General features: G+C 35.1%; 1 protein-coding gene across 1 annotated transcript in view; it reads right to left on the minus strand.

Moving 5' to 3' along the window:
• LOC132938988 (protein prickle-like) overlaps positions 1-19,017 on the minus strand; it is an 83,869-nt gene that overhangs the window by 40,325 nt on the left and 24,527 nt on the right. The window contains 3 exon segments of the mRNA XM_061005972.1: positions 9,572-9,905; positions 9,907-10,021; positions 10,024-10,088. Coding sequence (XP_060861955.1) covers positions 9,572-9,905; positions 9,907-10,021; positions 10,024-10,088 — 514 coding nt within the window.

Below are 19,017 nucleotides of genomic sequence, written 5' to 3' on the forward strand. Positions count from 1 at the left end.
AATTTTCCTAGTAAATTGTAGAAGGTAGTGTTGTTCAACGAAATGCCTTTAAATAATATTATGCGGCAGGGTGATTCTTAAATTATTACGAGACTTAACCCATACAGTATTATTACGGTATTACACTACAGTAATATTATATTACACTAACATGGTGCAAGTGTGTAAAATGAATATAATACCGTCACCGAGTAAGTAGTCACACCCACGCGTGATAACGTATACCATACGCATTTGCGTAGATTCACGTGTGACGTGTGCGTGCGATCGTTATACTTATTATATATCGTTATTCACGTGAAAAAGAGATATTTTCGTATTTTTTTATTTCCCACTTCCGGAAAATCCTGCAGCACACGACCGAAATTATGTCATGAAAGTGTATAGCGTTAGGTATAAAATGTTTAATTCATTTAAAGCTTAATAAAAAAAATTTTAGGGTAATAATATGAAATATTATTATTATACGACATTATACGACCGGACATGGATGCGACGACTACGATGATGGATTCGGAAAACACGGAACGAATGCTCATGGTTTTTAATTATAATATAAACTCGTAATCAAACTACAATGTTCGGACATTAATGCATTGTTTTATACTTTTATTTAATGAACATTAAATTATATTTTAGACTGCGTTATTTTGTCGCAATATCGAAACGTTAGTTTTAAACATTGTTGTACACTATAATATTATGATCAAGCGCTAACATATTTTAGAACTATTAATTAATAACTGCTTTATAAAAAAATTAAAACCAATTTATATATTTTATTTATAGAATAAAACAAAATAAACTATCGTAAATTAATTTTTACGATGCCGTTTTCGTTTTTCCTCAGACACTAAAATTATTTGCATAAAATTCGATTGGAAATTCAAATTTTTTTTTGTTAAAGCTCGACGTGGAATTGACACGTCTGGAAATTATTAATGACTATTATAGTGTATACGCGCGAGATAATTTTTTGGATTCCGTCAAAGCGAGTATAATAATAATAATATAATACCCGAATGTCACGACTCAGATTTAACCGCGTCACCTTAAATGTAATATCATTATGTCAACTCGTCGCAGGCACAGCGCCGGTCCCTCTTAGACGTCGACAAAGTCAAGCATTTTCGATACTTTATTAATATTATTATAATAATTAATTTTTCAATTCGCACTTAAACACAAATTACGATGGTATAAGTACTATATACTAATACTACAGTACAGGTATGCACTGTATGTTTGTACATCGATTATACGTCATTATAGGCGAGCGAGTACGCCCGCGCCGACCTGCAGTCTTATATATATTTGACGCGATTTGCCCCGACGACGACGACGACGCGAAGATGTTTTTATCCTGTGGAATATTTCTAGGTTATACGTTGTGTGTATCTCGCCCGCGATATGTAGACAGACATAGTATGACATTTGCACATAATACAAATGACGTACTAACTTACCTATATATATATATATATATATAAATAGAGAGCTAAGAAGGGACGGACGCTACACGGACGAAATCGCGAATTGTAAAGAACGTTTCTCGAGCAGAGATTTTATTTTATTATTATTATTTTTTTTTTCATTACGGACGCAGTCAAAAGACGAATATATATTATATATGTATACGCGAAGAGACCGGGCAAAGGCTTAAGGATAACCGCAGACGAGAACCTGCAGCTACGACGCGAGTATCCTTCACCCAGTCCACCCACACACGCCGTCCAACCAGCCCTCCTCTCCCCGTGGCGTAATAATGCGTCGTATGTATACGGACAAATACTGTGTATACGAAGGCATACATTTTAGGCGTATATATATATATATATTATGCATCGTATTTATATAGACATATTATAGTCATATATATACAAACGACTGCACACAACAACCGCCGCAGAGAAAGAAAAATGTTTATTTTTTCATTTCTTTCCTTTCCGTTTGGTATCAAATAGTTGTACAAAGATACGGAAAAAAAAACCATACGAAAGACCAACAAAAACATTTACATATGCGACGGTGAGCGTTTATATACAATAAAGGACACGCACAGAGAAATGGAGTATAATTTTGTGGAATCGTCGTTGGATATCGTCACGGTTTTGACCGTAAACTCAGTTTGTTTCCCCTGCCGTGAATACAAAACTTGAAAAGATGTGGTGAGCGTTGTACGCAGCTCGAGAGGGGGTTATTAACAGTGAAAAGAAGGGTGCGTATTGTGCAACGATTCAATTTAGTGTTCTCTTTTGGTTTTTTTTTAACATTACTCGGGTATACTGTTTTTACGGGTATTCCTCTGATAAATGGTGGGTAACAAAAATATAAGTTTATAATAATATATAGTAGATATGACGTATTTGTATTGTACCTCTGTATACATGTCATTATGCGAGTGCACAATTAAAATAAGACGAGAAAACGCTCTAGTTGATTGTATACATCAATTTGTCTCGTACACACAATTAAGCAACTACAAAGCACTGTATTATTATTATACGCGCGTCTATGATTCAAATAATGCATTATATAATCACTTTCTGGAGAGTGTTAATTTGAATATAAATAGTTTTATTTTGATTCAGACGGCATAATACATGCACCCTCCTTCCCATATAGACCTAAGTATTTTTTTTGTTCTTTATATTATTTCGACAAAGACGGCGAAATCAGCCGTTTGATCATCGGAGTTGTCTACATAGCATAATACATAACACAATGCGCCGCGAATACTTTTGCTGGGTAGCTTAAGCGAACTATTCCTTAGTATAGGTGAACTCATTAGCATATCTTGACTTTTTACAATGCAGTCATAAAGCGAATAACCGACAGCAGCAATAGCTCCTATACCCGACGAAAATATTTCTCTAGAGCGTTCGAAATTATTTACATTTTAAAACGAAACTTTTCAATATATTATATTCTATATTATACGCATATAGAGGCACCTTTCAAACGTCTCAATGAAACTTGCATGTCTGTATATTATAGTCGCTTAACAATATTTAAAATGTAAACGTTTTTCATTGTTGCCGCAGTGAGATTTTGTAAGAATAATATTTTGACGCACTATTGTTATATAGATACTGCAGAGGCTTATAATAATAGTTTATAATGCGTGTGTGATTAAGTATATATACGCAACTATTCCAATATTAAAGGGAATCATACAATGATGATAATGCGCATACCTATTGTATATACGGCCGTAATATTATTATACGCAATATAAAATACCAACTGTAGTACCGCCGCGGAAGAGTGCCTATCTGTGCATAGAGAAGTGGTGAGTCTCAATTAAAAAATTGAAATAATCGGTCGATCGTAGAACAACTATGCGTGCGTATTTGAAAACCTATCGAGCGGTTAAACTGCAGCAGTCGTTACTGTTCGAAATTGATTTATGAGATTCAAACGATATAATGTACGAGTAAAAACATGTATATAGGCAAACCAAAGTATTTTTCCCCGTTCGATGGCTCGGGATTTCGAGGTTTGAGGAGCATTCGGCGGAATAATAATAATATATTATATTGTGTTCTATATTACGGTTTGTAGGTATAAGTATATAGGTACCGCGTGTATATAGTCGCTCTGACGGAGGAATGCGTTGTGTGTGCTCACCGCCGCGCCGGTCGGGGCCAACCACTAATTGGTCGGTTAACAACGCGTTTCCCCTTCGGCTACACATAACACTGCGTCGATTTAGACCGGGTGGTCGGAGATATCAGAAAAAATAATAATAATAATAATAAAAACAAAGAAAGAAAAATTATATATATCAATCGGTTTGCGTTATAAATAACGGATCGCGTATACGTGCAGCAATATAGAACAGAGATATGTACTCGACGGTCGACGGGGTGGTTATTTTATTTTTTTTTCAAATTCTAAATAGCTTATTTAGTTCAATACTGTCACTGGTGGGGAGGGGGTGGAGACGGTGTGGTTATTGCAGGCGTGTTTGAAGGTTTAAACGTCAGGTGGCTCTATTTTTAAGAATAATATAACGACGTTGCCCTATTAATAATTAAAATTACAAGACCCACTGCGTGCACAACACGATTGAACTCGGGAGGACTGGCTGCGGTAATAGTTATAGTCGGGGCAGTGGCCCAACCAGGATTTGTTCAAGAGGGGGGGATCCAAAAAAAGTATTAATTATTTAATTACTGATTTTCTGTTTCTTTCCTGCAGGAATATATTATACATACATAGTTTTATTGCTTGATAAACACAATTATTTACAATTATATTATAATATTGAACAAAACTCAAAAGTACCATCCACAGCAAGCCATGAACGGCATGAACCTAACCGTATTAGTTTCAAACCATATCGAGATTTATACCACCCGTCGGTCTGTTTTACCCTAGGTCGTTACATTATAATATTATATTTTACGCTTGATTATGTATACTTACCTATACATTGTTGTGTGCTAAATAATATAGCAATTTAATAAACTGTGAAAATTTTCTATAACGAATTTTAAGGAGCTAAGAGATTTGTTTTAGTTATATAGGGTCTGTTTTCGTAGGTTTTAAAAAAATAACAAAATTGGCCAGGGCCAAGTCTTCAAATTTCAGTTTATTGATTACTGTATAGTAACGATGACACATACATTGTAATATTAAATGTAAAATATTATTTTCTTATAAAGAAAGTGGTTATAATAAAGAAAATCAACAATTTAATCAAGAGTTTTCACTTGTTGTGCTCTAGATCATGTACTATTATAGTACACGGTCTGAGGCTGTGTTCAGTTAATTTTTTTTTATCTTAATATAGATAAGATATCTGAACTCAACAATTTTCTTTAGATATAGACAGATACTTAAATGTAAACGTTACTATATAGAATGGTATATAACTTGTACATTTTATTCTTAAAAAACATAGTATATAGTAACATATTATTATATTTGTCTTGCTACATACCTACCAATTATACAAATAACAATAGTAATATTAGTTTAGTTGAAATCACTAATAAATACCTAGGTACCTCTAATTATCAATATAGATATTAGATGTTAAATAACTTAAATGATCATGTAAATTTATCTAAATGGTTAGGTTAAAACGTCTTTATTATTGCCATAGTTATAACTTATACGTAGATTCTAATTTTGTAATTTATCTAGTGATTGAGGTAAAGATTTTAGCTATTGCGCCACAGTGTGGCCGATAAACGACCATAATACCAATGTATTTACGAGTCGCCAAAGGACGGTATTTTGTATAGGTACTCCGCGGAGACTTCGCTAAATGCGAGCGAAAAACGAATATTTTTCTGGTAAGGTTTATATATATTATGTTTTTTTTCACCCCTCCGTACTGCAAACGAACTCAGGACGACACGCTCTTTGCCCAACAGACCGCGAGAAAGCTGCGCGGCGGCGTGGTGTCCCCGGAGAGCCGACCGCGTCTCGCGACAAACGGACCGAAATAAAAAGGAAAAGAGACAGAGAGAGTGAGAGAGAAAGAGAGAGAGAGAGAGAGAATCAGAAAGAGAAAGAGTGACAAAGAAATCCTCGGGACGAGGTGGCTTGTACATAATACGTTTTTTCTTTCCTCTCGGAAACGCGCGAAGATCTATAGATCCACCGCGTCTGCGGCGCATATAATAGAGCGACTGCGGTGTGTGTGCGCGTGTGGGTGGGTGTATGTGGGTGCATTTATGTGTGTGTGTGTGTGTGCTAGTATAATATATATATTCGGAGGAAACACAACAAACCTCGACGACCGTACGACCGTTATTTGTCGTGCCTAATGACGTATCACATAACGCGAAGACTTCCCCACCGCTGCCGTTGTCGGGCAAAACGCCCCGGGGAGACGCCGTCGTCCGCGAAAGTAAATCGGCCTTGTATTCTATATAATTCCTTTAAGAGCAGGGCAAACCATCGTTGTCGGTCTTTCGCTACCCTCCCGGCGAGGGCTCGAGATTTTTATTAAGATACCGCGGCCGTAGCGTTGCTGAAGCGGGGTGGTTTGATCGCGGAAACCGTTTCTAAAAAGGACAATTAACCGCCACGATAATACCCGTTATCGTTATATTAAATGGTTGGCCTGTTCGACTGCGTTCTACAGAAACGGAAAATGTACTTATATGACATGTGCACTCGGCGATGTCTTGAACGATTTCGATATATACACTGCAGAGTGATTCTTTTTCGTCACACGGGATCCAATATCTTATATAAGGTACCTATTATAGGAAATAAATAGAATTTTTCATTTGATTATTGTATTTAAATTTTAAAACCATTCACTGTTTTGTATTTTTACTTTGACTATCAAATTATTAATTAAGTCGAAAAGGTAGTTACAAAAAAAAAAAAAATAGAAGTAAGATATTGCGAGGTCTGTGATAAAATAATTACCGAACAAGTATAGTGTACACATTATACCAAAACATGGTCGTTTTCAGATTTGAAATTGAACGAAAAACAATAAAAATTATATTATTTATTAATTATTATATCCACAATTAAATTCCATTGGTCTAAATCAAAGTTATAGTCTATTAGTGAAATCCTCGAAAAAACAAATTATTATTACATTAGGTGTACAATATATCTAATATAATATTATTGAATCATACGATTTTATTTGGATCATTCCCTTTCTAAAAGTTAGAACTTGAATTAAATACCGACTGACGACGTAGTTATCCTGCAGTATTTATAATAATATGATTAACAAGAAACATGTAAAATAACATTCCTGCGGCGAATAAGGGTGAGTAGCTAGAGATACGTATTAATTAAATTAAAACAGACAACAGTTATTGTTTATTAAGTCATCAAAACATTAAGTTTCAATTATTCTGTTTGAAACACGTTTATGCGTGTAATTATTGTTGTTATATAAGTTTTTGTTTCGAAAGTCTAATACGCCGAAAACATTATACTGACGACATATTTATTCAGCCGGATATACCTATCTATGTGTTTGCCTACATAATATGCGTATACAGGGTGATTCACACCTGAAAGCACACTCACCCCCATTTTTAGTTCAATAATGAATTTTTTTAAATCCTTATTTTGTAATTTTTAAATATACTTAAAGCCTAAATACCGTATTTTCAAATTATAGGGATGTTATGTACTACTTGAGAAGCTAGTGTTCTATGGCGATAAAAACTACTGTTTTTCAAATGACAACCCCAATTTTTCTGTAAATTATCTAGTGGATAATTTTTGTTGAAAATATTAATAGTTGATATAACTAATTTAAAATTCGAGTATCTAGTTAGTTAAAATGTTTAGATAAATTCACTATAGTGCTTAACAATTGTCTTACAAAAATATATAATAGATATGATTTGAGATCTAGTATTTATTATATTTGGGTTAGTTTAACAAATTATAATTGTTGAAAGATTAATATCAATTATCACAATTTTAAAATCCCCAAAGCCTGTGTATCCTTTATCCTTAGTGCCAGGGGTGGACTGGGAATAAAAATTAGCCCCGGTGAAACAGCTGACAATTTGGTCGAATTTTGGGCTAATAACAAAAATATATTTATAAGTTATCGGGCCAAATTTATTTTCACGATAGCCAGGCGGGTATCACCCACCTGCCACCCAAGCCAGTCCTCCCCTGCTTAGTACACATAGTTAAATAACTCAAAAACTATAGTCATCGTTTGAATTTGATTTGGACAGGTCAATATTTTTATAAAAATGGTCCACATATACAAACAGTTTACAGTTAGTAAAGGGGGGGGGGGGTTTCATTTAAAAAAAACAGAAGTTTGTATCTCCATGTACCTATCTATATTGACTATATTCATATAATATGTATTATATTACCATGTATCTTGTATATAGGACGTTCTATATGTACTTAAGTAGTACGTTAATATGTCAATTATTTTAAAACGCGAATATCAGATTTTGAACGAATGTGCATATTATTGATGAAAATAAAGCTATAGGGGATGAGCATCGTGCTTGGCGAATCGCCACCCTGTATAATACGCCGTCTCACCGCCGCCACGGGATCCATTTTGTCATCGTTTATATTCGGATGCGTTTGCGTGCTTATACACGATAATTAACCGCGGATAATACTCTCGCGTAATATATGCCGAAACGACGAGACAAAACATTTTGCACGGTTATTTTGGCAAACGGAGACCAGAAAATGCGGTTCGGCCGACGGTACAGATCAAAGGACTATACACACATTACATAACGACCATAGAATATTATTATACAAACAACACTGGCGCACGCGTGGTGGGTCGGATTGTGTTATTATGGAATCATCTGACGGAAATTTTGTGCAGTTGACAGTCGCGGCGGCGGCGAAATTTGTTTGAAGTATTGTTAAACGGTGATGCCATTGAACATAATTTTATAATTTTATAATAATATTATGTTGTAATATTATATTATATTATACTCGCGCAGTATGATATTATAATGTTTTCATGTCGTTCGCGTAGGTGTAGTTCGCGTCCCCACGGTAGTTCGGGTCTATACGCTTTCGTCATCGCGAATTTATAATATCGCAACGACGAAAAAATATGTCGGTCGTTTAACAGGCCGCGGATTCGGTGGAGATTTCACGCGTAGGTCGTGTTATTTTCATCATTTTTTTCCCTTTATATTCGCTTATTCATCGGTTGGACGACTGCCGACGATGACGGATGAAACGATTTCGCGGTACGATTATCGTAATACTATAATATGATATTATATATAACAGCTATTAAATAGGGATGTGACGAGAGAATCGCGAGCCTGCGGATTTAATGAAAAACAAAAATTATTTGAAGATTACGGGAAAAGGAAAAATACCTATATTATAATATGTATACTTGAGACGGTAAAAATGTCAAGACCCTACCCGCGGTTTGGCCACACCTTTAGATACGTAATAACAGTGTATGAGTATGTTTATGTCGGAAAAAACGATTAGAACAGAACGTTGAAACGTTTGAGCCGCCGCCGTCGACGATATAATATTATTGTAACCAAGACGTGGTCGCTTTTCACATAGGTACAAACTCGTGGATAAATGATTTGTTGTTGTTGTTCTGTTTGATTATTATATGTTAGATTATTGTTACCAAAAATGACTCCACGTCGGATTTTTGGCACCTAAATTTACGTCTAAAGGAGACGTCGGGGTCTGTGGACGAGGTCACAAAACAATAATATTATTATCTGAGTTATACCTATACGTACCACGTATAACGTCATTATCTCGTTCGATTTTGCTGCGTACCGTTCGTGCGTCGAATTCAAACATCATGTTATTATCAAGAATCTACCCGTAATAGGAATCAAGACCGACTTATACGAAAGAGATCAAAAACGAAAAAAACAGGTTTTACGCGCGTCAAGTCCGAAAGAATTCGTTTATATAATAACTATATACAGTGCAATATATTATGTTATATTGTAGGCATCTCGACGCGTACAAAAGAGAGCCGAATTTGATTTTTATTTTGATATTATTAATAATAATTAGATAGGTACCGTAATATATTATGTATATAAAATACGTATAATGATATAATAAATATATGGGTACCGACCTGATCTGGTCTAAGTCCGGCGGGCACCCACGTGTACTCCTCCAGCGCGCACCCGGAATCGTCGTCGGAGTGCGAGTGCCGCTGTTGCGGGTCGCCTCCGCCCGCCGTGGCCGTACCCACGGCATGATGGTGGTGCGGATGGTGGTGATGGTGGTGTTGCAGGTGGAGCGCGGCGACCGCCGACGGGTCTTTGCGCCCGGCGGCCGTGGCCACGGACGCCGTGGACGTGGCCGTCGCGCCCACGGCCACCGTGGCGGCCAGCAGCTTCTCGTAACCGCCGATCGCTTGATCGTAACCAGGAGGGCCCGTGGGCAACGGCGGCAACGGTGGCGGGCGTGCCCCGCTTGACGCCGGTCATCGCCGACGACGACATTATCACAACGGAGAAAACAGTGAGAAAAAAGCACAAACAAGAACAACAGCAACAAAAAACAGCACACAACACAAGGAAGTGCCACTGGTGCTGCCGCCGCTGCTGTGGTCGTCCCGCGGACAGTTGCAGTTCCGGCACACTTGTCTGAAAAACGATGAGAACATTCCAATTAGTAAACATTTTTTAAGTATTTTTCCCGTCGTTAGGATATTATTTACATAGGTATAATATATGTTTTTATTTTGTCTATAGTTTTGGTGGTTTTGAACATGCCGTGGTGTTTGCCAAGTTTAAACTTAGATGGTGTTCGATTATTATATGATGATATATTATATTATATTTCTACGGTATAATGCACGGACGACTGCTAGGTAATCAATTTTTCACAGCATCCAGACAAACATTTGTCGTACCTCATGCAGTCACGCACAAGTTATGACCCACGACGTATTTTTCAATGCCAGTGTAATATATATTATACACCTAAATGTTTGTGAAACGTATAACGACTGCGTTTTAAACTATACCGATGAATAATCGTAATGAATGTTGTAGGTTCGGTGGTTATTGGTTTAGGTCAAATCCAAATACCAAAAAACGATTAAAATTATGTGCATACGGCATACTGTGAACAGCGAAGCACAATTTTATTTATCTATAAATAATTATTGATGAAACAATATTTGGTAAACTTATTATCTTTGGGGCGACCCTCTTTCGTTCATGTTTACCATCGTGGATACATAATAATATTATTTAGTACATAACACCCAGGTGAACGATAAATGAGCTTAAATGTTTTGGTTCTATAGGATGTAAATACGACCTAATAATAAATGTACTGTACTAACTATTATGATATAGCAACCCCGGTATCCAAATAATGTGCTCTAAAGTAATTTGCATTAATAATAATATATTTTTTTATTGCTTAGGTATTTTAAATTACTAATAAATGCACCACTCGAATTCTCCACTTTTGGTACACAATATTGTATTATGAACATATTAAAATAATTTTAATTAAAGTTTAAAACATTTAAAATTAATTTCGTAGTTTTATATAATATTTTCATATTTTTATAATTAAAATATGTGTGCCGTGAAATCGCAAAATACTACACATTGGGAAAGTCAACTAGTACATTACTAGTTCTCACGTATCGTGTACAAGTATATAGTAGAAAATAAGAGCTCATTGTTATAAAAGCTTTTTTTTCTTTTAAAAATCGACCCAACACGCTAATCATGTATAGGTTTTCTTAGGAGGAATTTTACAAATACGTCGACACGCATATTATAACTATTTTCAAGTATAACAATAATATGATCAATCATCTAATGTGACCATCATCGGGTGAAACGATAACGTTATTACAAATTTATAAAAATTTAGCAATTTCATACTGGTTAGATTTAGAGAGGTATATTCTTTTAGGTTTACCCGCATGTGAAAAAAATAAACATTTTGACATATTATACAAATTGCCCGCGGGAGTCGGTGGATGAACTTTTAATCTAACCCGAACGCGTTTTGGTGGCCGTTCCTATATATTATAATTCAGAGCATTACCAAATATTGTACCAAGTGGTACAAACTACAAACTGCAGTTTGCCGACATCTGTAATATAATATCATATATTTTTTTTATAATAAAGACGACGTATATTATGGCATTTTAGAGCGAGCTGGGAATTATGGACGAATATACAAGTCGAGTCTTTCCCTATATAATCACGGTTCACCGGGGCGAACAGACAATCATTTCGTTTATGAGGCGAGACGTAAAACGCGTATAATATTGTGGTATATAGGTATGATATTTAGGTGCTGAGTAAAAAACAAGAAATATGAAACGTTTATTTAGGGATTAGGATTATAATATAATTATTATTGTAATGTATAATAGGTACGTCGTTATGTCGCCGCCGAGTTTGCGACACTGCAGTATATCGGCTGCCCCGATTTATTACATTATTATCATCATCATCATCGTCGTCGTCGTCGTTGTCGTCGTCTTCATCATCATAATCTCAATTACTATGATTATAATAATCTAAGTCGTCGTCGAAATTACTCGTGTCTCGAATATTAGCCCCGCGGATAATATACGCGCCCTACGGCTTACAATTTCACGGGGTCCGTTGCCCAGCAATATTTGATTTTACGCTTTGACATTATACCTACACATTATTAATATTTGCTCGAGGGATATGACGCAGTGATATTTATTGAATATCCACAACACACACACACACACACACACACACACACACACGCGTGTATTTTTGATGTTAAATTAGAGCGTTCCACAGGACGTTACCTATATGACCGCAGTTCGTATAATAATATATTATTATATCTATGCGACCGTGCATAATACTATGGGATACAGAATTTTTATACGGAATTTTTTCTTCAGAAAACCTTTCGCATTATTTGCGACGGGACTCTACAAATACCTCTTACGCAATAATGTACAAAGTATGCAATATCGATGTTTTTGACGAAAAAAACGTATAGAAAAAATGATTATTTTCCTCATTTCTTATCGAGTCTTTATATGCAATCATCCTGCTGCAGCGTTCGACAACAATATTTCAAACCTATAATCGTTGGGTACTTCGTTTCGACATATTCTCAAAATAATATTACTATCAAATTAGACACGCGGTACCTATAAGCGATATTTTAATGCCACGCGTTATTTAATTTTATGATTTACTGCAGCGAGATTCACCTACCTAGTGATAAAAAACATAGTGTTTATGGTGTCGATAAGTTTATAATAATAATAAAAAATATCACTACCTATAACAATTTAATGCACAGAGAAGAACTGTCCATTATAGGAGCGCGTGTTCATAAATAAAGATTTTACTGCATATACGCATAAAATAAAATTACACGAAGCCGTCTCGTGTGGAGAAAACTCGTTTTGGCGTATAAATATAATTTACAAAACATTTAATTGGCAAATAAAATATTACGGTTGAAAAAACGTTTTTTAAAACTGTTTATAAAATACTTGATACCGAGAAAAATGTGTTATTATTATAATTATTATTGCGCTTGGTATCGCGATCGACGAACGCGTTGTATATTGCAGCACGCTCAATGCTCATAGCACCCTATGAGTTTCCAATTTTGTTTAAAACAAAACATAATTATGTAAGTAACAATTATTATTATTAACACGCGTCGATCGTTGATTGTTTTCTGAAACAGTACAATTATAATGGTTTTATAAAAAAAATATAACTTTTAGTTTTTGCAAATTGATACACCGATCAAGACGATCAATGGCCGAGGAAAAATCGAAAAGGCCAACGAAAAAATTGGACACATTACGTGGCTTAAAGACGATACAAGAAACGGGTATGTATGCGAGAAAAAAAAATAATTAGTGTTACAGGCCCGAAACAGTAGACGATCCCTCCCCTAAATTTTCGGGTCAAAGCGAATTCGAACCTCTACACAGCGATATCCCCCATACGTTATAATAATATTACAAGTCTTCCTAATATTCCCCGTTAGTTTTATATTATTATTATATAATTTTTCGTGGATTAGACTTTGTTTTCGTACGCGCATATTATGATCTGGTATTATATGAAAACTAATTTACGTTTCGATGGGGCATATAGAAACCTACTTAACCGATTGGCATCACATTTTGCAGACATATTTCTTGGGACTCGGACTTTGTATTTCATCCCTTATATTGTAACACATGAATATCGTTTTGACTTACGAAAATCGAATATTTTTTTGCTTGTATAGGGTATTGCCGGTTAGAGAAATAAAACTCTCAGAGACATCATGAAAGTTTAGAGTTTAATTTGAAGCACGTTGGAAAATATACAAAATAGATACTATATCCAATCCGCCCCGCAGGTGGATTGCCCGTCTCGGTCGAATTAGTTTACAGTGTGAAGTACAAAATCCAGGTACACCTACATATAGCGCCATATTCGATATTTGTTCATTTTTTCAAGAGCCCAGTCGCGGGTTTGTCCAGATGCTACTGATGATATATATATATATTATATATAGTATTATACGTCATGATATACACCTGTATATATATATATATAGAAAAGAAGGCGGCTAAAAGTCGTATCTGGATGTTGCGATCTAGCTATAGACGAATGTGTTTCAATCTGGAAAATAGTCACGATATATGATGACGATAATCGCAAGGAGGCGAGCGGGCTATATATACGAATATAATACGGCTGAATAGGGGCGGCTGCCGTTCTGGGGGGGGGGGAAATAAAACCGGATAAAAAGTAGCCGCCGCGAGTCTATATTATACGCACACATGCTATAATTATTTATGCTAATTGTCCGGCGGTCCATTGTATGCGCGCGCTAAAGGCTTCGGCGAGGTATAAATCACTGGCGTGGCCTCCCGGACATATTATTATAATATAGTATGATATTATTATATATATATATTTATACGCTTAACTATATACCTACACACACCACAATATATATACATAATACCCATTCGCGGAGCGGCCGACTTCTCTCCGGCCGGCTTATATTATAGTGCACGATAAACTCCTCGCGCGGCGTCGCGTATAATATTAATTTGACATTTCAATTGCTCACAGCACACTAAACGAACTGGTGATGATGATAATATATTATTATAGTGCGTCCGCGGCGGACGATCGACATTTTTTTCCCCCGCTCTCTCGGGTTGTTCGGCGGTTGGTTGGGTGAGGGCAGAGGTATATATTTGGAACCCGAAGAGAAATCCCGCGGCCCTTCGACCGTTTGTCGTCGTCGTCGTCGGCATCACCAAACGCATCACGTCGGGCGTGACGGGCTTTTCACTTCGAAGTACCCAATTATTATTATTATCATCATCATCATCATCGTCGTCGTAGTCGTCGTCGTCGCCGTCATTACGTATATTTATTGTTGTTTCGTATTATATTATATCGTTTTAATACGCGTACGTATTTTACAGATATACATATAGGCACGTTATGCTTGTAACGATCATACGAAGGTATGTTATGCCTATAAAATATATTACATATATAGGTACGCGTGACGTTTGCGGCAATAATTCACGAAAACCCGCCTCGCGCGTATAAATAAAATATCATAGGTACCTATATATATATAATAATAATATGTATAATAACACGGTAATACACGATACCGGAGTAGTGTTTGATTGCATCGAGACTGCAGCGCGACCGTAATGGACCAAATGAATTTACGATATACGTCCCGACGAGCGCGTGCAGCGGTACGTGCCGTGACGTCATCCGTTTGAAACGTCATTGTGTATAGTTTTAGTACCTAAGGTACTTGTTATAATAATAATAACAATAATTATTATTGTTATTGTTATTATATTATAAGACGCGCGTTCCAACTTCGGTTTATTATATTTTATATGATGACTGTATTACGCGGAACAAGATCGGAGACGGATTAAGGGTGCCAATGCCACCGTGGAGGAAACAATTTTAAATAGTATATGCAATTTGTATGTACGTGCAACTTATATATAAAACCATAAATAACTTATTATCGAAATTATGATTCAACCCCATGATTTCCATTTATAAATTATTTTTTTAAAAATGCCGTAGTAGGTACTTAAGACGAACGTCAAGAAAAACAAAATACTCACAAATGATTATTGTAACGTCTAATTTTTTTTTATTTACCCAACTGCAGCAAAATATTATGCTCCTTTTGCACCTATATATTCGAGATACGAATTACCACGTCATCGTGATTACTGATGTACATTGTTAGGGACTTGGATATTGGTATATACAGTATCGATTGTCCACCCCGTAGGCCCATGTTTGACGTGCACAAAATGTAATATTCTAATATCGTAAAACTGTGTAATTGTAACAAACGTATAATAATAACACAAGAGCGCAGAATGTGATCGACATTCATGCACTTAGAATTTGTAGAGGTTGGGGGGAGGGTACATGTAATAATAAGTATTAAAAATAATAAAATTCATTCAATTACACAGTACGTCAAGTATCAATTTCCAGCTCTCTGAATACTCGCAGCCACTGAACAAATTAAATGCAAAGTAATAAATATAAGACAAAATTACATTTTTAGTTGAAGTATACTTGGCTTATATTGTTATGTATCTTAATCTAATCGTGACTATAGAATACGAATATAATTATTGATATTTATTGATATATTATGGAGTTTTTGAATAAATTGTTACAGTAGGTGGGACGACTTATAGACGGAATATGAGAATGGAAAAAAAGAAAAGAGACTGTTGTCATTATGATATTATACAATATAATAATAAATGTCGGAAATTTCAAAATGTACTTACGGCTTACTGCATATTAAAGACCAATTTCACTGGTATTTCTTATTTTATGCATTACATATTATTATAATTCATATTTTAACAGGGATTTCAATTAGGAAAATATATGTTTACAGTTTACATATTCGTATACCATTATGATTGTTTTACGCGAAACCTACGTACACTTACCTAATCATTATTAGTTGATATTATAATATTTAACGTATGACTGAAATAATAACTGTGGGCGAATATAATACGCGTGAACAAATATTATTATTCGTAGGTAGCATATTAATCGTACACAATACGTAATTAAACAGTGAATAATAATTAGATAATAACGAGATGGAGCTATCAACTATCAAGTAGCATATAATAACACTTCCACACTGGGTTCGGGTATATAATATATTCAGGATGAAATGAGGTCGGTATAGAATAAAACTATACTGCAGTCGTGTAATGAGCAATTAATGTGACATTTTCTGTCGGAAACTAGAATTTATGTTTATTTTGGATATTGTATAACTTACATTAGAATATATACTATACAGCACAAGGTACCGCATATATTATATTATAATACCTACGGATTATTTTGTTTTACTTTTAGTGTGTTTCGTTCTACTAAGTAATGACATAATATATATTATAAGCCAATAAAACGTAATACATCATTTGATTTTCAATTGATATATAAAATGGTTTCGTTTTACATCAATTTAGTTTTCAGGTCTTGTTTAAAAATAAAAGTAATTCACTAAAAAGATTAAATACTTTCATCCATTTAACTGTGGGAATTTGTGTCATTTGTAGAATTGACGATTTAATTCAGTTTATAAACTACTTTCCAAGTGTATATAATATTTTTTTAACTAATAATATATAGAATCTAGAAAAAATCTGTTGTCTGACGACACATATAAAGAAAAAAAATTACAAAAAATGACTAGACAAAAAAGCCCTGCCGCGTTGTAGGAGTGGTTTAACGAATTGTGTGTGTGTGTTTTTTTTACTACCACTGTCCAGTTTTCTCACTATTGTTCACTGAGTAATTATTACTTATTTGAAATAATATGCAGTCAGTAAAATGTTGTATTATAATTATCCATCCAAGCATATTATACATATTATAATAATAATAGTCATAAAAAACGTAACTATATATAGTCCCTTGTAATAACTATAATGACCACGAAAAACATACCTACCTTTATAGCGTTCTATTTATTGGGTTAATTACATGCATTTTGTGTGGTCGGAAAGTATGACAATATTGGTTTTAAATAACCGAAAATACCAGTTTGTTTTTCAGATTGTATTAGCACTGCTGCTGTAGTCTGCAGTGGTGTGTATACTGTACACGTTGACTGTTTTTGATAGTTTGTCGGAACTAACCTGTTGTTCACTTCTTGTAGTGCGAGTTTTGAAAAATAACCACAAGTATAATATTTTTTCTACTATGTTTTCCGTGAATTATTATATCAGTACATATTTTTACAGCGTTTCGAGTTGAAGTACGGTTAGTTGCGTAAACGTCGCGTTGTGTAATTTTGTTTCACTGAAATATAGTTGTCTGCAGGGTAGGTAGTATATTATATTCGTAGTGGGTAATCGCGATAATTATCACCAAGACGAATCATTTCAAGATGACCCGAAAGCCCTCATAACTCGCACTTAGGTATGATGATAATTTGGGGTTTCGAATTATTATTATAGGGTTGGCGGCTACGAATTTAGAATGTTCCACCTGCAAAGTCACAATCTAGCGTCTGTACTACACCTACGTAAGACAGTAATCTCAATTATTTTGGCATAACGTCTAGAGAGAGTCGAATAATAAATTCTATTATCAGTGCTGTTGCCGTTCACTCATATATTATAGCGACTAAAGAACTGCGAGTACTTCCTATATTTGACGTTTATAATGATATAGTCGAAACAATAACCGTATATACCGTATAATATATCGTAAATAAGATACATGTTGGCGTTCTCCTTAAATTTATATCATTGATTGGGACGCATGATTGGGAGTTGGGACAAAACTTATATATGTTTTTGGGCTTGGTACTCACATATTTTGACTTTTCACCAATTTTTCGTAAGATTTTCGTTACCAAAAAATGTTTAACAAAACATATACTATATGATTTATGACATTTTCCTTGGAGTGGAAATAATCGAGTGGTTTACCACGTAACCGTAAACCTAACCATTTTTTTTTTTTTAAATCTCATCACACTGTTTATTAGTTTAATAGCCCCGATATAGTACAACTGTAGGTTGTACACTGCATGTACGCGTACGCTTTTTAATTTACGCATGGCGTTCGTGTTGCGAATGGTAATTAAATTTATACACTATAAAGATGTCGGGATAATTTACGAGAGAAAAAAATGGTCGACGGGTGCAGCCTCTCCTCGACACACGGCTAATCAACAGGTAATGCACCGGACCCAAACGACCTTTACTCCGATTTGTAGCTGGTATATTAATATATTAGGTATATTACACCTATATCGTATTTTCGTATATCACATGTAGCCGGTTTCGTGAGTTAATTTTCGATCTGACCGACACGAAACAATTCGTCGTCGTCACAGCGCATATACGATGCGTCTTTCGTGCGTATATTATTATAATACGCACAATCGAAATATTATTATGTTATGTATATTATTATTATTATGTATTTACGACCTCTTCACCAGAGATTGACAACCTGTATACCTAAT

The sequence above is a fragment of the Metopolophium dirhodum genome, chromosome 2 (assembly GCF_019925205.1).
Source record: "Metopolophium dirhodum isolate CAU chromosome 2, ASM1992520v1, whole genome shotgun sequence".
In the NCBI taxonomy this organism is placed as follows: domain Eukaryota; kingdom Metazoa; phylum Arthropoda; class Insecta; order Hemiptera; family Aphididae; genus Metopolophium; species Metopolophium dirhodum.